At 44.4% G+C, this 23839-nt stretch overlaps 2 protein-coding genes across 5 annotated transcripts in view; both read right to left on the bottom strand.

Annotated features, from left to right (window-relative positions):
- Positions 1-165: 165 nt before the first annotated feature.
- On the bottom strand, positions 166-16060 carry gnb4a (guanine nucleotide binding protein (G protein), beta polypeptide 4a). Of its 3 annotated transcripts, none has more exons than XM_031559540.2 (10): positions 15970-16060; positions 12762-12867; positions 11625-11663; positions 10849-10955; positions 10090-10153; positions 9657-9819; positions 8898-8964; positions 8112-8313; positions 6050-6266; positions 166-3858 (listed from the first exon to the last, which is right to left on the bottom strand). In XM_031559540.2, exons 2-10 carry the CDS (start codon positions 12816-12818, stop codon positions 3752-3754), a joined length of 1023 nt encoding a protein of 340 aa, XP_031415400.1. In that variant the 5' UTR covers positions 12819-12867; positions 15970-16060; the 3' UTR covers positions 166-3751. The 3 variants fall into 3 exon arrangements, with proteins under 3 accessions (XP_031415400.1, XP_031415399.1, XP_031415398.1); XM_031559539.2 differs by lacking the exon at positions 15970-16060 and adding an exon at positions 14976-15404; XM_031559538.2 differs by lacking the exon at positions 15970-16060 and adding an exon at positions 14826-15403.
- Positions 16061-17673: 1613 nt separating this feature from the next.
- The window catches only part of pex5lb (peroxisomal biogenesis factor 5-like b), a 16494-nt gene continuing 10328 nt past the window's right edge, over positions 17674-23839 (bottom strand). For both annotated transcript variants that reach the window (XM_031559533.1, XM_031559534.1), the window contains exons 9-13: positions 23663-23733; positions 22342-22551; positions 21344-21509; positions 20154-20311; positions 17674-19675 (exon numbers count right to left, since the gene is read on the bottom strand). In XM_031559533.1, coding sequence (XP_031415393.1) covers positions 19486-19675; positions 20154-20311; positions 21344-21509; positions 22342-22551; positions 23663-23733 — 795 coding nt within the window. In that variant the 3' untranslated portion in view covers positions 17674-19485. The remainder of the gene's footprint in view (positions 19676-20153; positions 20312-21343; positions 21510-22341; positions 22552-23662; positions 23734-23839) is intronic.

Raw genomic sequence — 23839 nt, 5'->3', positions numbered from 1 at the left:
CGGGATACAAAGAAAGACTATTTGATACATGTGACGGTGTTGATATTATCCAAGAAGGGACGATAAAACCCTGTGGAAATGCAAATGGAAAGAAATGTATTTGAAAAGATAAAGCAAAATGATGCAGAAATGATGTCATACTATTTAAAATCACTCCACACCACATTTGATGTTAAGTTTTTTTTTATTGGTTACAAGAACAAATGGCCACATTGGGATACAACAGTACAACTGTACAGATACAAAACAATCTGGTGTTCAAAAAAAAAAAGGTTTAAAAAAAAAAAAAAAATAAAATAAAATAAAAATTGCAAGTGAGCATTCACACAACAACACTGCAGGAAAATATGAATCCCTGGGTTTAGAAAATAATTATTACCAAACATCAAGGAGTTTTAGATATACTGGAGTCAAAAGGCAGTGAGTCCTGTCGAGAGACTGAGAATGTGGTAGGAATGCAATTTTAGGCAGATGCTTACATTTCAGAAAAAAGTAAGAGAGTAAAACTGAGTATTTTGTTAAATGAGAAAAATATTACAAATACTGCAGTTGTCTTGTACAGGTCACAGAGGATGTTTGAAAAAAAAAAAAGAAGAAAAAAAAGAGAAAAGAATTAATGCAAATAAAATAAGTGGTCATGTCTTTTACAGGCACATTCACTGATATACCACTTACGCTTTACCTGTTAATACTGGTCCATTTTTCTTGGACTTCTTCTGAATTTCACATTAAGTTTAACTCTACGTCTCTTTTTTGTAAACGACAGCTGTGATTCTAGTCTGGGGCTGGTGGCCCACCTCAGAGTGAGACGCTCCCATCAGTGTTATGAAGACTTTGCAAAAGCAACAGATGCACACAGAAAGCATTGCAAAAAAAATGTAAAACCACATCAAATAAAAAATAAAATGATTTCCTGACAATGACTGTGCTACAATACACACACAAAGACAGACACACTCGCTCATCTGCAAATCTGGAATGCTTGGTGTATGTATGTATGTATGCCCTACGTGTGTGTCCCCAGGAAGCTTTTTCATGTGGCAATATAGAAACGTCTCGGTGTTAAGAGGCAGCTGCACCCCCCTCCCCCCCCCCCTCCCCTCTGCAAGACCAGCCAGTACACTTCCTGGCAGCCCTGTTTATCATGTGGTTGATGAGAATTCCAAAAGATGATGCAATCGTCTCAGCACTCCAGCATGGAGTCCTGGAAACATCACCACGCCAAAAAGAACTTCACACACAGTCACACAACACTCTCTCCATCTCTCTATGAATCAGTTCATTCTCTCCTGGGAAACACTTAATTTGTACATGTTTGTTCCTCAGAATACTATTTATAGGGGCTGTTCGCTAGCACACAATCATTTTGATTTACACAAACAGATTGGGACTGGACATAGAGACAATGTGCGCCTCAACTGATTCGAGCAAGAAGAGTGACATGAAGACACTTAAAAAGTGAGCCATTTAATGTTTTACAGGCTTTGATTCTTTTCTAAATGACCCTTTGAGAGTCCTACACTTGTAGATTCATGCCTGCCATTTATTTCAATGGTGTAACTTTAATGGCCAGTCCAAATATCCATAGAATTATAAAAGCCTTTTATGTGCAGACCATTGCTGTTGACCGTAAACTAGTTATATATACATATATATATATATATATATGTATATAAAATAGTTTTTCAACTGTGTAAACTCTCAACGATCAACTGAATTATTTCTATACTTTCATTCTAACTTTAACACAATGCCACCATGGCACCATCTAGTATTTTACATGTCAATTCATAAATTAATTTGGGTTTTTTTAGAAAAAAGAAAATACATTCCCAGTATTATTGTGATTATTACTCACAGCAAGCATATGCTTCACAAGAACAGGCCATTCAGCGTTTACCTTTTTAAAATCCTTCACATTGTGCCGCCATTTTGACGTCGCAGGGCCTCAGTGAGACACTCCCGATTCAAATATTTGAAGGAAAAAGTCGACTGTTTTAAGGGCAGAGTGGAAGCTACTCCTGGCTCTCTGTTCTTCCTATAGGCTGGCCCAATAGCCCTGAAATACTGGCTAGACAGTGGCCAGTCATCGGAGTTCCAAAGTATGCGATAGCACAGTTGGGCTAGGAGCAAACTGACCTCTGTGCTCATTTGTGACGTGACTCGTGCAACCGCAGAAAAAAAATAAAAATAAAAAATAAAAATCTGAGGCTATTACATCTGAGCAACATTAGCGTGAGCTATGGCAGTAAGGCCAGCTGTTGGATTTTGGATTGCCATCCCCACATGAATACACTTCTCATTTGAGGACGCACCTCATAAAAACTTAAAACCTTTCAAATTGGTCTTGAGTCTTGAGCATACAAAAGCAATTCAGTATGAGGCGGCGTGGGCACATCTTTCGTTCACTGGCTACTGTGTGCTCACACAAGTGAGAGTGTCTGCGCACGGCCATGCTCTCCAAGCTTACAATGGCACCAAAGAGGGAGCTCAAACTCAAGATTAAGGTGATCACACGGTGGTGAAAGAGTGTGAGTCGAAAGGCCTCTTGTTAAGACTGCAGTCTGAGTGTCCACAACAGAGATTGCGATCAGTACCAGCATTAAAAGAGCACTTCACACGACAAAAAGGGACAAGGCTGCGAGTAGTGTGTGCTGGGCTGATGTGTGGCTAGGCTAACATGCTCAAGGCTTCAGATGAGTGTGGAGATGCGTAGCATGGGTGAGGTAAACGATAACCAACGGTCAAATTCATTCTCAATACTAGCACCACAGCTCATTGGGATTGACGGGCATTGCTATGGGTAAGAAGCAGCACAGTGCATATTCTAAAACAGTGCAACTAATGTGGATGCGGCTGCTCATTTAAATTTCATTCATTCATTCGTTCCTTCAGTCGCTCACTCGCTCACCTCATTCATTCAGTCATTCCTCAGTACATCCAACTAGGTGAACCGCAGGATTGAATGTGAAAGTGAAAGTGTGGTGAAAACATCAATGAGATCAGGTCTAGAGACTAGTGAGGAACCGTACGCAGCGAGTGCGGGTCAAAGGTCAAAACGAGTGCCAGGACAGCCATGCTTCATCCCAGACAGACCCCCCCCCTGAGCACTCTGAATGGCATCGGCTCATGTGTGAATGCAAATATGCGTAAACATGTTAGACAGAATTGAGAAAAGAAAAGAAAAAGAAACAAAAGAATGGCGAGGGCGAGGGGGAGGGAGGGGGGGTGGACCAAGCAGGATGACAAACAGGACGTACTATGAAGACTTCACACACGGAAAGCATTCATACACATCAGGTGCATATGTTATGCGCACGAGCACACGTAATGCCAAAGTATATGTACAATATGGATCGTATCCTCTCGGCTTCCGCGGTGGTTTGTGGATGGGACCCTCTGGTGGAGACGAGCTCTCAAGAGGTCCCTCAGGAGGAGAACTTCTAGTCTCTTTTTGACAGACAGTTAGGATGTGTGGAAAGCCTGGTTCTAGTGAGAGTGGAGAGTGTTTTGGGTGGGGGAAGGAGGGGGGGGGGTACAGGGACGGTAGAGGACCAGGTCACCTGGAGGAAGAGGATGGGATGGGGGGGATGGGGGGTCTATGGATGTGGTTTGGGGTTTTAGGGGTTTCGGATGGGGTGGGAAGGGGAGGGGCAGGCTGGCTCCCCTGGGGCGGCGGCTTGTGTGCTATGGTCACGTTTTTGACCGGACCGACCTGCTCTTCTGCTCCCACGGGCCCGCCCCCTGCAGATCAGTTCCATATCCGCAGGAAGCTATCCCATGATCCCGTGGCCACCGCCATGCCATCATCCGTCACTCCTAAACAGCTCACCCTGTTGTCATGACCAGCCAGGACACCTGGAAAAAATGGAATGCCCCACCGGGTATTAGAAAGGAAAGAACCCTTAACAACCAAAACCATCTCTGACCTATTTTACTCAGTGGCAAACGGGATGTGTATATAGCAGGGCGTGCGAATCGCTGAGAAGTACTTCTCTGCTACGTCACAATGTTGGAGTCCTGGCAAACATCTTCATCAAACACACACACAACTGGCCACCATTTCCTTACATAGTCACTGCAAGAACCAACAACAGTGTGTGCTGTGTGCTTACGGCTGTGTGTGCGACTGTTTGTTCGTTGGTAAGTGTGTGTGTGTATGACGGTAGGGATGCACGATATTGAATTTTAGCCGATATTTGCCGATATTTACAAGCTCATTTTGGCCGATTGCCGATGCCGATACCGATATATAAACCTCTGCTTTTTAATTATTGAAAAGTCTCTCCTGTACTAGAATTAATCTGTTATTATGATAGGGTATTGCTGTAGATACAGGACATTTACAATCTTGATTTGTATCATTTTAGAAATAGACATTCACTCATGAAACTATTGAAATTATTTCAAATATGGCAGATTTATTTATATTTTCACGTCACAATTTTCATACTTGAACAGTACCAACTTGAACAACTACACTCTGGAAATGCAACTTGGCTAACTTGGAAAGCTAACGTTGGTTAACTGACTTACAGTTTAATAACATCCCTTCTAGGATTTCTAGACTAATCTATGTAAGGTTATTGCCAAGTTAGCTATATAAATTCCATATATGCAAAAGTAAGCCATGTACAGATAGCGTGGGCTCGTGACATAAAGTTTCACATCCCTTCAAATGAGATCATCAACTTCGCTGGTGTCACGTAGCATGCAAGCTAACTAGCAACTTATTAACTTCTATTAGCGCGCGACAGGTAATGTTGCAAAGCGTTGCACGCGGGTGGTCTGCATCTATGCATGTAACCTACGTTACGGCCAAGCTGTCGTCTCCTCTTCCATCTCCTGAAAAGTTTCCTGACAAATAGCATGTCAACATCCTCTGATACTGTGAAGTACTGCCACACAGCCGACGTGTTGAATTACGTTGTTGGCGCTCATAGTAACCAAAACATTTGCTTCGCGTGCGCATAATTTGAACGTCACTTTATCGGCCAGGTACATCGGCAGAAATTTTCATATCTGCAGATGCTGATAATTAAGTTTTGAAGCTTTTATCTGCAGATACCGATGTCGTGCCGATATTATCGTGCATCCCTATATGACGGCACTAATCAAGTCTATACATTTCTACAGGATTGAATAAAGGCACCCTCTCGTTACATACTGTGAAGGCACAGTTAAGTATGATTCCAATTCCAAACCTCGGAACGGAGGTCAGCGGAGCCCCCAGCTCAGCGAGGCGTTACCCACCTGAGCGCTCCCCCTTCCCAGCGAGGCGTTACCCACCTGAACGCTCCCCCTTCCCAGCGAGGCGTTACCCACCTGAACGCTCCCCCAGCGAGGCGTTACCCACCTGAGCGCTCCCCCAGCGAGGCGTTACCCACCTGAACGCTCCCCCTTCCCAGCGAGGCGTTACCCACCTGAGCGCTCCCCCAGCGAGGCGTTACCCACCTGAACGCTCCCCTAGCCCAGCGAGGCGTTACCCACCTGAGCGCTCCCCCTTCCCAGCGAGGCGTTACCCACCTGAGCGCTCCCCCTTCCCAGCGAGGCGTTACCCACCTGAACGCTCCCCCTTCCCAGCGAGGCGTTACCCACCTGAACGCTCCCCCTTCCCAGCGAGGCGTTACCCACCTGAGCGCTCCCCCTTCCCAGCGAGGCGTTACCCACCTGAACGCTCCCCCTTCCCAGCGAGGCGTTACCCACCTGAACGCTCCCCTTCCCAGCGAGGCGTTACCCACCTGAACGCTCCCCCTTCCCAGCGAGGCGTTACCCACCTGAGCGCTCCCCCTTCCCAGCGAGGCGTTACCCACCTGAACGCTCCCCCAGCGAGGCGTTACCCACCTGAGCGCTCCCCCTTCCCAGCGAGGCGTTACCCACCTGAGCGCTCCCCCATCCCAGCGAGGCGTTACCCACCTGAACGCTCCCCCATCCCAGCGAGGCGTTACCCACCTGAGCGCTCCCCCAGCGAGGCGTTACCCACCTGAACGCCCCCCCAGCGAGGCGTTACCCACCTGAACGCTCCCCAGCCCAGCGAGGCGTTACCCACCTGAGCGCTCCCCCTTCAGTGTGTCCCAGACGTTGCAGTTGAAGTCGTCATATCCGGCCAGCAGCAGGCGGCCGCTCTTGGAGAAGGCCACGGAGGTGATGCCGCAGATGATGTTGTCATGGGAGTACATCATCAGCTCCTGGTCGGCACGCAGGTCAAACAGCCTGCAGGTGGCGTCGTCCGAGCCCGTGGTGAAGGCGTTCCCGTTGGGGAAGAACTGCAGAGGGGGGTTCACAATGAGATGGACCAATCAGAGAAGACGCAGATGCAAAGATAACGTAATGTAGGGCATGGCACTACCGATACATTCACTGAGGACAGGATTTCCTGAGGCCTCTTATGTTTAAGGTTGGGTACCGAGAACCGGTACCAATATGGAACCGGTTCCAATACAACCGGTACCTACCCGGACCGAAATGCAACGCAGGTGCTTCATTTCGGTGCCTGAGCCAATTAAACACGGTCGCTAGGCAGATTCTGTGGGGCACATGTAAAACTGCCCCAGCTCCCAATGTAAACTTTGTCCTGTGTCGCTCACGCTCATTGGTGTTTTCATAGCAACAGTCTTATCTGATAAATGCGAAATGAAGCACCGAAATCTGCGTTGCATTTCGGTCCGGGTAGGTACCGGTTGTATTGGAACCGGTTCTGATATGACATTGAAGAGCAGGCAAGCACAAACAAAACTAGCCATCAACCTTTTAACAGAGAAAATACCGAAAGGTAAACGGTCAAAAGTGTGGCTGTATTTCGCACAAAAAGATTCAAACATCGCGACGTGCAGCAAATGCAACAAAATAATTGCGTGAAAAGAGGGGGGAGAAGGCAAGAGTCAACGGCAGATCAGCAACCGAAGACTGAAAAATATACGGAGATGACAGCTAAACTACCAACGGTAGTCTCTTAAAGGGGCAGTACACATTTTCTAGTACTCAGTGTGTTCAAGTAACAAGAGTAACTATAAACAAGATAGAAAAGATAGGTATAAACAAATCATAAAATGGTGAAATTTCATGAAATAAATGCAAACAAAATAATACATTTTTGACTCCAAAGGCCAATATGCTCATATTTTTGCAAAAGAAGTTTGAAGCTGTTTTTTGTATTTATTTATATTTATTTAAGTATACTATAAACTGTTGTTTACAGTTAATATAATGTTCATAGTTTGAAGCTGTAGTTGGAAGCCAAGTGTTTTGTATGTATTTATATTTATAATATACTTTAAACAGTTCATATATTGTTCAATTTGAAGAAAAAAAATTGCCTTGGCAATAAAAAAAGCCTTTCTTTAATGTCGTCAATCGTCGCTTTGTACTTTAAAAAAAAAAAAGTAGCGGTTCAGGCACCGGTATCGTTTTAAAAGTATCGGTTTAGCACCAGTATCGGAAAAAACCCAAACGATACCCATCCCTAATTGTGTACTTTCAGATACATATCTGTGTGTACAGGCCTCATCGACAGCATCGGAGAGGGTTTTCTCCTGTGCAGGTCATGCGATTAGTCAGGAAAGGTGTCGCATTTTGCCGGAGAAGGCAAATATGCTGATATTTCTACAAAAGAATTGCTGAAGTATTGAAGCTGTAGTGTGTGCACAGAGTGTGTGTGTGTGTTTTGTATTTATTTGTATTTATTTAAGTATAGTCTAAACTTTTGTTAACAGTTCATATATTATTTAAGTTTTAAGTTAAAAAGTGTTTTGTATTTATTTATATATATAATCTACTTTAAACAGTTCATATATTTGGCAATAAAAAAAAGCCTTTCTTAAATGTCGTCAATCGTAATTTTTTTTTTTTATTATTTTTTTTTTTTTTTTATAAAAGTATCGGTTCCGGCACCGTTTAGGCACCGGTATCGTTTTAAAAGTATCGGTTATGTACCGGTATCGGATAAAAACCAAACGATACCCATCCCTACTTATGTTAGCAGGCATTTCAACATCATTTGACACGCATACACAAACATGCACTTCTATAACATACACCCACAGACACCCGCACGCACACACACACACACACACACACACACACACACACCAGAAAGAGACTCTGCCACTCACACAGACGGCGTTGATGTCGGACACGTGTCCGATGAAGGACTGCCTGCACATGCCGTCACGGATGTCCCACAGTTTGGCCGAGGCGTCGCAGGCCCCTGACACGAAGGTGCGCGAGTCCGGGCTGAGGGACAGGCTCATGACATCGCCGCTGTGGCCTGTGAAGCTGGTGGCCTGCTGGCCCGTCTCTATGTCCCACAATGCACTGCAAGGGAGCGGTATTCAGAGCATCAGAGGCAATGACGCACGCACGCGCCCACACACACACACCAGTCAGCTGCTTTTCAGTCCCAATAAAATATTTATCCCAGCCACCGCCCTGTGTGTACGTGTGTGTACGTGTGTGTACGTGTGTGTGTGTGTGTGTGTGTGTGTGTGTGTGTGTGTGTGTGTGTGTGTGCGTGCGCGTGTGTGTGTGTGCGTGCGCATGTAAGTGTGTGCGTGTGCTAGTCTTGAGAATACCAATTAGGACCATGGATACTGAAAGAACAAGAACTCAAAAATGTCTTTAAAACATCAGGCACTCTCCAAGGGAGCATTTCAATATTTAATTAATATTGTGTACAAGTCTGACAGTCAACAGAGAAGCAGCACTGGAATAGACCATCACATCATCATATGATTAAATGCCCCAATTTGGCCTCCTGTAGTACATGCAGTGGTGAAAGATATAGTGTGTGTAGTGTGCGCACCACAGATGCAGTTGCCGTGTGGCAAGCAGTGGCAGAGTGAAAGGTTACGCTGTGAATGTTAAATGTCAGATCTGCCGGCTCTCGGCTCTGAACTCACCATGTGGTGTCTCCTGAACTGGTGAGGATCTGGCTGTCATCCAGGAAGCGACAACAGGACAGGTAACCTGCGCACACACACAGACACACACACACAGACACAGACACAGACGCACACGCACACAGACGCACACAGACACACACGGGGGTGAGGTGTATGGTCCATCTGTTGTTTGCTTCATCTTAGCTGTACCTAACTACAGTATCACAGTACGGTACGTAGGAGATCAGTGCATAACGACTAATACACAATGATCAACGCTTTCATTTTTTCTGCATTACTACATACTTCGCACTACATTATTATTATTACACACTATAAAGTTAAGAGCAGAACTATTCAGTGAGACAAGGCAATGACTTGTCAATGACTGACTAGAATCAGCTCCCAACAGCACAACACGACTACACTCAGACTCACAGAGCCACATATTTGCCTTGACATTCACTGAGCCCCAACAACATCAGTACAGGAAGAATCCATGAAATCCTCTCGCAATTAACCAATTTATGAATGCATTTGGCAGAAGGAGAGAGCTGGTTCGTCTGGCGCTGTAGTGAGGTCATATTTCTGCGGCACTTGAAAGGGCGCCCTTGGACCTGAACCTGTGACCTTGGCTTTGCCTGAGCGTCGATGATTTGACCTACATGAGTCCTGTTAGCATTGCACTATACCCTACACCCAATACCATTTAAAATGTGGAGCGGTGCCCTCAAAGGGAACTTCAGCCCTATGGCTGCTGCAGAGGCCCTGGCTAACCTGTGTGGCCGGGCAGCTCTCGGGTGACGCGCACGTTGCCCTCGCGAGTCTTCAGGCTGTAGATGGAGCAGATGTTGTCCAGGCCTCCGCAGGCCACGTAGTTGCCGGAGGGCGCGTAGGCGCAGGTCATCACCCAGGAAGAGCGCAGGGGAATGGCATGCATCTGGCACACACACACAGCAACCATCATTACCATCGGCTCACACTGATGACACGCACAGCAACGCAACGCAAGCGGTACACAATGCCCCTGGGTTCTCTAGGAGGTGGGCAACCCCTGAATGGGGCTGAACAAGGCCTTAAAGGGTCTTTCTTCCTTTTGACAAGCAATATGGGTCACAAGCAACAGAACTGGGAAACACAGAACACACTGAGCTGTGTTATCAGGTCCTAGTGTTTTCACCGACAGCAATGGCCTGACACAAGCGCTTACCTTGTTGGTGGTGTAGCTGTCCCAAATGATCAGTTTGCCATCTTGGGAAGCACTGACAAGGAGTCTGAATGTTGCAAGGGACACACACACACACACACACACACACACACACACACACACACAGAAGCAGTCAAGGACAGCATTCTTCAGATGCAAGTGATACACACGGCGACACGTGAGAGAGACCCAACGACCTTCTCACAGTGGAGAGGCAATTGGCACACAGCTCTCTGCCCTTCCGCTTGAAATCAGATGCAGGGGGCATGAAAGGGAGGGGGCGGGCGTTAAATGAATGTGTGTATGTGCTTTGGGTGTACTTGAGTGTGTGTTTGTGTGTGTGTGTGTGTGTGTGTGTGTGTGTGTGTGTGTGTGTGTGTGTGTGTGTGTGTGTGTGTGTGTGTGTGTGTGTGTGTGCTTGAGCTTGAGTTTGTGTGTGTATGCGTGTGCGCGCGTGTGTGTGTGTGTGAGAATGAGGGGGGAAGAAGCTAACAACCATGGAGAGGAGGGGGGAAGCAACTATGGGGGGGGGGTGCGGCCACGGGAGAGAGAATGATCTCAGGATACCCCCTGAGTCGGGAGCCGTTTCATGTATAATTCAGTGAGTGAGCTGACGGAGCTGGCTGGGCTCTGTAGAGACATCCTCCACACACACCCACCCCGCCACACACACACACACACACACACACACACACACACCACACCCACACACACACACACACACCCAACATCCCTCCAACCTCCCCGGCACAGAGTGCTGACCTGGAATCGGTGGCCCAGTGCATTGCGTAGATTTTGGCAAGGTGGCCGCGGAGGGTCCGTCGGGTCCTCATCTGGATGCGTCCCACTGAATCCAGACCGGCCGTGATCTGACACAGGAACGCAAGAGGGGGAGAGCAGACAACGTCACTCACAACTCGACTTACCTAACAGACTCTCTCAGCTCCTTCTTTTCACAGAACAGGCTGGACATTCCTTTTTTTATCAGAACAGACGGTGTCTACCAGTGCAGACACTGAACTTACGACTTTTATCACTTAAGCTCTAACAGTGATGTCTGCAAGTCAACCAGTTATTTGCCTGAAGTACGTAGACAGCGACACGGATACAGGGATACAAAACAGAAAACCCTTCTCACAAATGATGGATTTAAAAAACAGACACCAACCTACAAGGGTGGATGATGTTTAAATTTTGATGGGAGACCTTGGCATGCTGGATGGTGTTTAATATTTCAGAGCACTTAAGAGCATGTTCCACATGTAGGTTAGCAGCAGCTTTGCATGCCTGTTCTGTGCAAGCTGCTGAAAGCAGGGCAGTGGAGAAGAGACAGAAAATCTCCCCTCTTTCTGTGAAGGCTTCTCTTAAACTGGTCTTTTGAGTGGGGGTGAGTGTAAGTCTGTTTGTTTGTAGGTGTATGTATGTGTGTGTGTGTGTGTGTGTGTGTGTGTGTGTGTGTGTGTGTGTGTGTGTGTGTGTGTGTGTGTGAGAAAGAGAGAGAGATAGATATAGAGCAGAAGGACTGAGTGTGCTGTTACCTGCGACAGACTGGAGTCACTACAGGCTTTCCTGGCATCCTGGAAAGAGTGAGAGAAGAGAGTAAAAATGTGGCCTCTCAGGCTTATGGAAAGCCGTTTCCCCAGTCGTGCTTTTTATCTAACCGCAGCTTTCACTCCATTCACAAAGACCCCATGCACTCGCCCAACACTGACCCTCATTATGGATTCATCTGCGGGCTTAATGGGCAAAGTTTTGTAAATGCGAAACATACAGTGGGCTACTGCGAGCCATTACTGAGCCTGGTTCTTCCTTCAGACAGTCAGCAACAGCCAATCGAAATGCCCGGTCACATATTCAAATCGCTGACATATACAATGGTCTTATTATCTAGTAATTATCTAACAACACATTTCCTTTAGTACCCTAATCTTGCATGTGGGACATTACTTATCACCACTGGGTCCTTGATATGGTGGATCTACTTAAAGTGATAACACTTTTGGTTCACTTGGGGGTGTAAATTGTTCAAGTTCAGAAAGTAAATGTCCATCCAAAATGCAGACGTAGTTAATATGCAACATTACTGGCGTTGGCACTCATTAATCACAAGCCCTGGTTCAAGAAAAGTGCCCATTTATACTCCAGGTCGTTGACTTAAAAGTGCTGGAGAGGTCTCTTACCTTCTGAGCCTAACAATCACTCTGGACAAAACTCCTGCACACACTTTTGCCCAAGTACTACTACAGAGGCTGCTTGCACATCATGGGGGAACATTCAACAAACTTTTTTTTCATTTCGACATTTCTAGAACCATCTGCTGTTTTCAAATAGGTAGCTAAACCTGACAAAAACACAAGTTTTGAAACGTGAAATGAATCATACAAACTGAGGGCCATAACTGTGATCGGCTCAGACGCTGCTCGCTCTACTCTGTGAAATGTCAACAATATTTCCACAGAGGGAAAACATTAAAAGGTATGAGGAAGGAATGGAGGAATAGGCACTTACACCTGTGAGTGTTTCTCAGCCAATAAGCCTGTGTTCAATTACACACCTCTACACTGAAGACTGCTCTCCAGGAATGTGTCTCTGCTTGGTTCCCTCCACTGGACATTTGACCCTTACGGTGGACCTCTTAGGCCCTCTGTGCCGTCATCCGTTAAGCCCCCACTTACTCTGATCTGATTGCGCAGCTGCTCCGCCTCTTGGCGCAACTGCTCCAGCTCGCTCATGGTCCTCCGCTGGGGTCTTCACTCCACAGCCCGATGCTGCTGCCGACACCTACACCACACACACACACACACACGTCATGCTCCATCAGACAAGACACACTTTCACCCCCGTCTTGCAGTACAAAGTCTTTGGGTAAGACAGCTGTGGATATGATCCACACTCAGAACCCAGCAATAAAACAATAACAGACAAAAATGCACACAAAACACCTCTTCTTGATTTGACGGGTAAAGAACTGCATGGCGTAGTCTCACACCAACAGATTTACCCATGGTCTGGTGCCACTTCCTAAAACACAAGGCCGGTGCACTTTGTTGCAGCATTACTAGATGGGCGTAGAATAGCCTGCATCACTTCCAGATGTGGAGTGTGCCACTATTCTGCCACTCACATCATCTGGGTAGCTGCCCATGGATCGGTATCAGTGGGTTCTCTCCTCACCAGCATTTCCAGTGGCTGGACAGCAACAAAAGCAGCTATCTGAACCCAACGAAGACAATGACATTGCTATGAATCACTCATGACTAATAACTGAGCGAAATGTGTTAGCAGTGCCACATCTATTTCACTCTGCCCATTGCTTACATTGCTTGGGCTTACTTTCCACTGGACTGGTGATGCAATACTGGAGATACCCTTTAAAAACAGTGGAGAAGTGTCAACTACAGGAAATGCAGAAGGGTGTGACCTTATAGGCCTATATGAAAGGTCATGCTCTCTTCTTTCTCTGTTAACTTCATCAAGAACTCATTTTTTGCTTGCAAGAATACGGCAAAACAGGAAGCTAGTTGTTCACAAGACTTATGAACAGTAATCCAGATGAAAGGTAACGCTGATTCAACTCAATTTGAGTCTATCAATTAAACACGGGTGTGCACTTAGATTTAAGAACGCATGCCCTGGTAATGTCATTCCATTCACAATGCTCTGGTGATCAATGCAATCAAGGGTAACCACTTGAAGCGACAAACCCAAACAACAGGAACATACAATACCATAGTTTGCCATTTTACAGACCTGATGTATTAATATGAAACTGATATGTTTGCTCCGAGATAAATAGTGGTCTAACAAATGGAACTAAGCAAGAATAACGTATGTACAAATACACTCAGGGTGTGAGACAGAGTGGAAAATTCAGCCATGGGTGACACAGATAAAAATTCTAGCATAATTCCTGGACCGAGTAAGGTTCCGAGTGACAGGACCAGGAAAACTACCAGCAGAGGTTTTGGCATTTGAATTTAACATTAACAAGTGTCCAGAACTGTGCTGTGTTTAAGTTTGCTATCTAAATAGCGAGCTAGCTAAAACAACCTGATTGTGTGGAATGCCAAAAAGCCTCCCGTTAACGTTGTTAGTCAACCATACAACCACCTACTGCATAATGTAAATCAACTGGTGGATAATTAAGAGGACAGGATCGTGACCCGTCGAGGCCGTTAACTCGGTTACTAACCCAGCTGATTTTAGTGAAAACATTCACACCATGGCTAATTAGCTAGCGTTCGCTAACTAGCTGGATGGATCAAGGTATTTCATATAGAAGGGTTATGCCGTTTATATCACAGTGTTATTGGCGGCATATGTTACCTATACGTAGCTAACCTGTTAACTACCCTGATAATGAACCTCCACAAGTTTAACAATGGGTAACAGCTAGATACATTAGAGAGAACAAACGTAACTACGTTATCCCACAGGTTGCACTGAACGCCAAGTTAAGCGAAAGGATACATGAGACCCACCTAAGCTAACAGGCCTGGCTACGTGAAAACTAACCGTAACTTGTTGAATATTAGTCTTAGTCAAATGTCACATAATTCACTAAATCAATATCACCGTCATAGCACACTGATCTAGTGTGGTTTACAATCGAGTTAGTTAGCCATTGTATAGCTAATTTAGCTTGCTAGCCATCTGTCTCCTGTTACAGCAGCTACTTAGCTAGCTACCGATAGCAAGCTAGCTACTTGTGGTGTCATGAACAACGCCAGCAAACTTACGTGCTGAGAAAGGCAATTTAAAGTAACGTTGAAGATGAATCCACCTTTAGACACCATTCATATTTCCTAAGTGAAGGAGATTCTGAAACGCAAAGTGTATCCTATATCCGATATTACTGGAAAATTAGGACCCAACCGCGTCAAACTTACGAAATTTTAGTCAATTCACCCGGCGATTACCACACCCATACTAGTGTTGGGAACATGGTAACAGTCGAAAGTAGGGGAGTGGTGATACATACATGCCTTAACCAGTTTACAGAAACATGAGGAAAGCATTTTGATTTGGGAAAAATATCTATTCTCCACACAATTTTGACCACATAACAAAAACGGCAAGCACAATCTACCAAATGAGGAAAAGTTCTTTAGCAAGTGGTAACGAGTAACCCATACATCAACATGGTATTGTCTGCCAGCTTCCTCCTCAAGTGAGTAGGATACTGCAGCTCCAACTAGCAGTCTGTGTGTTATATGTATGTTGTTTGAGCCGAAGAGAAAGCGCAAGTGACACTTTAAATTGCATTATATTATAAACTATTAGTAATCTAAATGTAAATATGACATTGCACTATTAGTCCTGTGTGACGGAAAATACACATCGCCTTTAAATGGGGCATTTGCAAGTGATTAATATCGTCTCTTATTTAAATTAACCAATGTCGTGTTCCAAACAGTGCCATATCAATAGCCTACTTGAGGAAACTGTCTTCTGTGCAAGTTTTATGTGCAACGTGGACAGAGCGATTTTAGATTCTGCAGGCCAGGGTACCATTATAAGTGTTAATCCAAATGACCTGCCCCTGAAATAAAAGTGACCCCACAAGAGACATTTTAGACTGATGTTTGCTTGCCTACCTATGTACGTCATTATCAGGCTACCTGGACAAGTTCATCACCTTTCAAAATCATGTTGTAACTTTAATGTTGTATATTTGTATATCCAAATGTACAAACCAATAGGGACTGTCATTGACATGCACATTGAATTGCTTTTGCATTTAAACCAATATGCTCACACAGTTTTTATTTATAGCCAGAACACCAACACTGTAACACTGTGCCTATATATAATTCAAAGATGGCATTGTAATGTAAAAGCCAATTGCACTCTTTCAAAAGTAATAGTGAACACAAGGCTTACCTTACAATGATTTTGCACTGTGTGGAGCAACCTACGTCCCTTTGTGTTTCTGGTGGAAAGGCGGTAAAGTGGACGGTGGGGGTCCTGAATGGGACAGTGTGGTGAGGAGTCAGACAGGAAGAAGTCAATATGATCTACATCAGGGCTTGGTGTGCATAGGTGGGGCTGGTGGTGTGTGTGTGTGTGTGTGTGTGTGTGTGTGTGTGTGTGTGTGTGTGTGTGTGTGTGTGTGTGTGTGTGTGTGTGTGTGTGTGTGTGTGTGTGGAGGGGGGGGGGGGGGGGGGGGGGGGTTGCCAGTAGTAGGGGAGAGGATGTGAGGTCTTAAAGGAGCAGTGGTCATATGTCGTTTTATCTACTCTACTCCATGATGAGCAGGACAAATATTGGAAAAATGTCTTTATCCTGCTCATCTATTCTTGACTTTCTTTCTTTAGTGATGTATGCTGCAAGTACATAAGAGAAGCACCAGAATGTAATTTTTTTTTTTTTTAATCTCAAAAGATAACTCTAGTTTTGTGAATGGATGCTCCAATTTGCCATTTAATCCAAATGTACTCCTGGACTATACGTGGCCCTAACAATGCATAGTCTGTGCATAGGTGCACTGAAACCTTCCAAAATTAAAGTTGTAATGTAGCCTATATTTATTTGAAATGCAATGTGTGGAGAAAAAAAAAAGGTTATGTCATTTATATGGACAAAAAAAATATGTAGACCTTTTACTTGACAAATGACAAGTTTTTCATGATTTCTAAATATGTAAAATAAGACAGAGCTAAAGGAAACCTCATTACTGATAAGAAGTATATTTAGGTGCTGGCAGATGGATTTTGAAATACAACACTGTCCGCAAGTGAGCGCTTCATCTTCTCTGTGTCCCTTAAACAATACAGAAATCCATGAAGCTAATTTCAGCCTTCTCTATTCCAGGATAGGGTATCAGTTATAGAGCTCAACCCAGAATATACCATACTCCTAGGGTTTGAAGAAACAGTATGCCTTTTCAAATAATCCGAGGATGAGACTGAAGGCTACATTAATTAGGTTTCATTGTTGCACTTCATTATTTTATTATCATCTAACATGTATGGTTACTTGGGCTCCATCTAGTGTTGTGTAATAAGACTGCAACAACAGTATTCAACAACAATACATCTAAGGTATGCTCCTCTGCTTATATGCTTGTGCAGTATGGTAAGTAATATAGTTCTCATAATTGTCATATAGCATTACTATTAACCATTTCAATCAAATCCACATAATAAAACCTACCAGAGATAATATTACTATTAGTGTAAACACCAAATACTGATGAAATAAATGTATAATTCATTCCTAAATCTTCCTAACTATACCTGAAGACATGTATACACCACTCAAATGTGTGTAACAAATGGTGAAATATTTCAAGCTTCCATCTACACTCCAGATGTGGCTTACACGTACAATGCAATACTTAATCAGTAGAGGGCACTAGTGTGCTGCCCCATCCTCTTGGCTATGATAACAAGGAAACAGCAGACACAGTGTATTTAAATACCAATGCGCTTTATTTTAAAATGTCTTAATAGTTTAATAAGCAATAGTTTAATAAGCATTTTTTCATACAGATATTTATAGTTGCCTGTACAGAAGTACTTATATAGGAAAGTGATATTTGAGAAATGAAATAATTGGTACACTGTACATGCATGTAAAATTTGATATAGGTATCCTGATACTAGAATTGCATGACTCATTGCAGATGGACTAAATCATTTAAGATGAAAGGTACCCAATACATCTGATGTAAACAAACAGATTTTTGTGTGATTTCATATTTTTACCCTTTAAAACATCAGCTATATTTTGGAATATTTTAAAAGCTACATCGGGGGAAACAAACGGGTAAGCCAACCCGAATACACGCATACGCATACACACGCACACACGCACACACACACACGCACGCGCACACACATGCACACGCACACACACATATGCACACACACCCAAACTCACACACGATAATATTTACATGTGTAGATGGCTGCACTCCTTTAGGAAGTCTTAGTGGACCTGTATTGGGTACCGTCGATGTGATTATACTGCATTTGGTTAATACGGTATCTGTAGGCTCCAATCAAATCAACCTAATGCCCTCAACTACACATGGAGTCTGATATTTGACCATAACAGATATAAAATAGTTCTTTATGTTTCAATATACAATCTTTAGCCTTTTGTGCATTTGAAATGAATAAACTTAAGATAACAAAAAAGTGCAGCATAAAGCTATACACTGCAGTAATCAAGAAAATAAATGTAGTTTTTTTCTTTTACATGCAAAGTCAACAAACATTTGTGTTGATGAGATTACTCTGATGTTACAGAACATAGGCAGAGTTTTGCAAACATAATATGTAGAACAAACTTACTCATGAAAGACAAAGGGTGTATCATCTGAAATATTTTTCATTTTCTGGTTAAATATTTGTGTTTTCTGCCCATTAGTCTAGATTCAGTTCCAGCACTTCTATCACTGTCCAGTGCATAGTCACTTATCAGCACAATAACACCCAAGGAATGTCTCAAGATGGTTTACCTTAAAAGAAAAAAAGAAGAAGTGCTTTTTGGTCCATTTAGCTAAAGACAAAAAATAGGATATTTGCATAGGATTTATGGGGAGTAACAAATCATGCATCATCTCAAAACATGGCAATCACTCATGCAGAACATTGAACTAAACTTGTCAGGTGCCTTATCCTGTACCATTCCTCATATACACTCATAATCATGAGTGACTTCCAAGTAGTACTATTAAGGGTCCTTCAATGGAGGCAAGCTTAAGAATCTGTGAAGGTTCTACATAGTATGAGTAAAAGTTGAATAGGACAGGCTTTTTGATTTAGATGATTTGCTCTCCAGTGAGTAACCACTGGTCTAGTTAACATCAGCCAGAGTGGTACTGAAACCACTGGTCTAGTTAACATCAGCGAGAGTGGTACTTAAAGCGACTCCATGTTACAGCTTTGTGAATTCTGAGAACTGAATTTCAGCTCCTGTAATTAACCACAGGCCTGCCATGCAGATGCTCCAGTGGGGCCTGACGCTTGACTGGAATGTGAGGTCTGTGTTGTCAAGGAGCTACGGATTGCCACAGACACTAATCTGCAACTCACTGCAGTAATGGATTATAATTATTATTACACTATAGTATAGAAAGAAAAAAAATAGATATTTTGATGCTGTGTGTATGGATTATTTATAGTCATCTAGTGAATTGACTCTAAGAAAACAGTCGTATCCTACAATAACATTGTGCTTTCCCTCTGTGGTGGGCTCCTTTCACCTTTCATTCCCCCTGTTATGTGCTCATCTGTGTCAATCACCATACAGTGCAAATGTCAAAGCTCCCCGGGGACACGCCGCATGTGGCCTCCTCTTTCATGGCCAAGTCAAAGTGCGTGGTGAGAAACAGAGTCCATATTGGGGTCCTGGCTGGAGTCCCACACTATTGTCTGGACATCGTCGAGATCACATGTCCATGTTGAAGGCCCTCATGAGAAGGTCCAGGTCCCCCATATTGGCCGCGTGGAAGAGCTCTGGCATCTCCATGAGAGACAGGGCGATGCGCAGGGCAGCCCAGATGTTGCTGGACATGACTTGGTGGCTCTTGTTCTTCCTCTGCTGGTGCAGAGCAGTCAGGAAGTTGCTCACTGCCTCCCTGAAAGGCCATCAGAGTAGATCATTGTCAGCTACTCTCAAGAGGGTTCACAAAGCACAAGAAGCACTGCGACTACACACCGTTATTTTAAGGCCCGGCAAAAAACAAACGGATTGCTTCTGCAATAGCATGTGTTGATTTGGGGCACTGTTACTGTGTCAACAATGCACAACATATATGAAAGATCACACACATTCACATAGCAACTAATTGCATTAGTGCCTAGGGCTGTTGAATGACATCTCCCTGCTCTCTTTGAAATGACTATGCACTCCAACAGGCATAAATCAGCCCCTCTGTCAATTAACATTTAGAATGTATGCTCTTAGACCCATTTCAAATTAAAAACAAGACCGAGCAGGAACTGAATACTTTTAGTTGTTATTGGGCTCATTGCTACTGGTTTTGTAGACTAGCACCATCATTTAACCTGGAGAGGCCTACACTCTACAGGAGTAGGATTTTGCATGCAGCTTACCTGTGTGCACCCAGGTTGATGCAACTGATGCCCAAGTTGTAGCGAGATCTGATGAAGCCAGGCTGCAGCTCCAGGGCCCGGGTGTAGGCCTCCACCGCCTCCTCGCTGCGGTCCCCGTTGGCCAGCGTGGCCCCCAGACGGTTCCACAGCAGGTAGTCCTGAGAAAGCACAGCGGCAGTGGTACAGGGGGTAGAGAAGTCGTTTAGTGATCAGAAGGTTGCTAGTTCGATTCCCTGTCGAAGCGTCCTTGGGCAAGACACTGAACCCCTAATTGCTCCTGATGTGCAGTGTGCCATCAGTGTAAATGTAAAATGTGTATACATGTGTAAGTCGCTTTGGATAAAAGCGTCTGCTAAATGACTAAATGTAAATGTGCAGGCACCAGGCTTAAAAGTCATTCTAGTGTTGGTTTAATGCATGACAACCCTATGGATATGGCACAGTTCAAATGAGACACATTTATATAGGTGTTTGTTTTAATTGAAGTTTTAAGTGAAGTTAGTTTAAAAAACGGAAGAGAGAATGTGTGGTGTGGCTGCAAACAGATCATACAGCCAAACTCTTTTCTTCCTCTCCAGCACTTGTTGTGTTTGATGTCATCCTGGTCTGCCTATTTACATCATTCACCATGGTATTCATTGTCAGCACCATGACTCATGCAGAATATGATACTGATGTATTATCAAGTGTCACGTATCCGGTTATTTTACATCCAAACCCTGACTGAAATGGCTTTATTGAAAAAAAAAAAACTTTTGACAATTGAGTAGTCTTTATGAGCAGATTCTGAAAACGTGACCACAATGATAAATCAAGAACAAGCACAGTGGAGGGCTACACTCTGTCAACTGCCGTTTCAGAGACATAGTGCAGATTCAGCAGGCATGTTTTGGCTGCTCTCAATGCCAATGGAAAGTGATTGAGATGATAGACAGCACTTGCCCTTCTGACTGCATATGTCTGTATGTGGGACAGAGGGGGGGGGGGGGGTGGGTGTTTGTACATCTCTGTGTGTGCATTTTATCGCCTCGCCTCTTTATTTGACCATATGTTCTGAATCCATTATTGCTTGCCCTCTGGCCGCTGTGTCAGCAGCATCAGCGTACGGGTGACCTTTACCTGTGTGATAAGTGACCAGAGCCATTCATTCGTGCATCACCCCGCCCGCGGCCCTCGTGTGACTGGCTTACCTCCGGCCGCACGGACAAGGCCGAGTTGAATGCGTCCACGGCCTTGTCGAACTCTGAGCTGAGGTTGAAGAGCACGCCGAGGCCTGTCTGGAGGTCCGGGTCCACCTCCTCTGTGTTCTGCTGCATGGCCTCCTGGAACAGCTCCTTCACCTCCATGAGCTGGGAGCTGCATGCAGTGGGCACACAGACAGACAGACAGACACACAGACAGACATGGTGTCTATCTTTCACTGGCTGTTTCCATGGGGACCAGACAAATAATCACTCCTAAGAGGACCAATGTAGCATGTGTGGGATATGAGATGAAAGGCTATGCTGAGATCTGACAAGAGCTGTCGGAGTTGTTGATAAAACAACTGAACTTTATTCTTGTACTTCTTGGACTAGACTGTAAATTGGTCATACTGTACCTGCCAGCATTACTCTGGCCTTTTTCCGTTTACATAGCATTTGTATCTTTTAAATTCTCTATATCTTCTCTACTATTGTTACTTATTTACATCCTTTATTTGTACAGCGTGGTATCAGTTGTTGCAATCCCATTTCACTGCTGTTGTACTTGTACAATCATGAATGTGCAAATAAATCTCTTGAATCTTGAATGTTGATTGCATCATGCCATAGTACTGAAATAGTGGCCATGACAGCAGAGGATGGATTGTTGGTCCTGTGTATTTGCAGAGAAACACTCAGCACAGAGGGGTGCTGAAAGAGACAGTTACATGACAAGGCTGGACTGAAATGCCTGCAAAGTAAATGCTTGAGTCAATCTAATCAGTTCCCAAAAACGAATCCAGGCACATTTGCTTGGCAAGCCTCCTGGCCCATTTTCTTTGCTTGCACCAGTATGTAAAAATGTGTTTTCAATTTCTTTCCCAAATCGTTTAACAACCATTAATTAACAACCGTTACACTAAGCCCCATAACATTGCCTTCAAGCCGCATCTACTCCATGGGGCCATGACCTGGTCATTCAGCTGTGGGGGTCGTTTGCATACCAGACCAGTGGGGAGATGGGGGAGCTCCGGCGCTGGGGCAGGGGGGAGCCATCCAGCGGGCTGCGGTTCTGGAGCAGGTGCCTGTATTTGGGGTTGTGTCGGATCCAGCGGTGCAGAGCCTCACAGGCATCCTGCTGCAGACCGGCGTTGGTCAGGCTGACGGCCAGTGCCATCAGAGCCGTGAGGTTATTGGGACGAAGCTCCAGACATCTGGGGAGGCAGCAGCAGAGAGGAGAGGAGATGGAGAGATATACAGAGAGATAAAGAGGAAGATGAAGCACACAGCAGACAGTCAGGAAGTGAGAGGGGCAGGGACCGGAAAGCAAAATGGAAACAAAGTGACAGTAGAGAGCAAAGAAAGAGAGAGGATAAGAATAGATAGAATAAAGAGGAGATAGAGGATAGAGAATAGAGATCAGAGATAGAAGAAGAGAAAGAGCAAGAGAGAGAGAGAGAGAGAATTAGAGATAGAGAGACTAGAGATAGGAGAGAGAGATAGAGATAGAGATAGAGATAGAGATAGAGATAGAGACTATAGCATAGACTAGAGGAAGTGACAGTTGAAGAGAGCAGAGAGATAGAGAGGATAGAGATAGAGATAGAGATAGAGATTAGAGGGAGACTAGAGATAGGAAAGAGAAAGAGGAAAGAGAGAGAGAGAGAAGGGAGAGATGAAAGAAAGAGAAGAGAAGAGATAGAGGATAGAGATAGAGGATAGACGATAGAGATAGAGATAGCAGATAGGAGAAGAGTGACAGTGACGAGAGAGAGAGATAGAGAGATAGAGACTAGAGATAGAGATAGGAAGATAGAGATAGAGATAGAAGATAGAGATAAGAGATAGAAAAGAGAAAAGGAGAAAAGAGGAGAGAGAAAGAAGAGAGAGAGAGATAGAGGATAGCAGAGTGAGGATAGATGATAATGAGACTAGGGAATAGAGATAAGGAATAGAAAGACGATACCCATGAGATGCCACCATGATGAGAGAGGAAAAACGCGTATTGGATTTAAGTAGATAATCAAGGATACAGCAAGTGATTTAACTCATGTCCAGATTAGGTCTTAACAGAGGGAGTGGATTCCTGTGATTCCTGGATTCCTGGATTCCAATGTGATATGAACATGACAAATACTACCCTCTCCAATACAGCAATTAAATGTTTCTGATGCTAATCTTGAAAGATTTCCTTCAATTCCTAAACCGAAACCAGCAACTTCTCTTTTGACAAAAGCCATTGCCTTTAAGCACAAACGCTGTAGACCTGATGGCATTTGTTCATGGGCACATTCAACACCCCCGTCCTCCCCTCCGCCTGCTCACCTCTGGAGGCAGACAATGGCAGCCTGCTCGTTCTCATTCTCTGCCTGTGTGGTTCCCAGCACCTGCCAGGCCTGTGGAGCGGTAAGGGCAAAGACCTTTATAAAAACCATCCCAATGTGTGAAATGTCTGTGCCCAGAAATAGGCTGTAAGCTTCTGCACGGCAATGATAAAAGCAG

This window comes from Clupea harengus, chromosome 22, assembly GCF_900700415.2.
Source record: "Clupea harengus chromosome 22, Ch_v2.0.2, whole genome shotgun sequence".
NCBI lineage: Eukaryota > Metazoa > Chordata > Actinopteri > Clupeiformes > Clupeidae > Clupea > Clupea harengus.
Note: the sequence above shows the minus strand (reverse complement) of the source record. Positions and strands in the feature narration are given on the sequence as shown.

Excerpts from the sequence above, each read along its gene's own strand:
- gnb4a (XM_031559540.2), bottom strand. The coding sequence starts at position 12,818 with ATGAGCGAGCTGGAGCAGTTGCGCCAAGAGGCGGAGCAGCTGCGCAAT. Across the intron at positions 11,664-12,761 it reads AGCTGCGCAATCAGATCAGA|GATGCCAGGAAAGCCTGTAG; the intron begins GTAAGTGGGGGC and ends CACTCTTTCCAG. Across the intron at positions 10,154-10,848 it reads CACTGGGCCACCGATTCCAG|ACTCCTTGTCAGTGCTTCCC; the intron begins GTCAGCACTCTG and ends TGCAACATTCAG.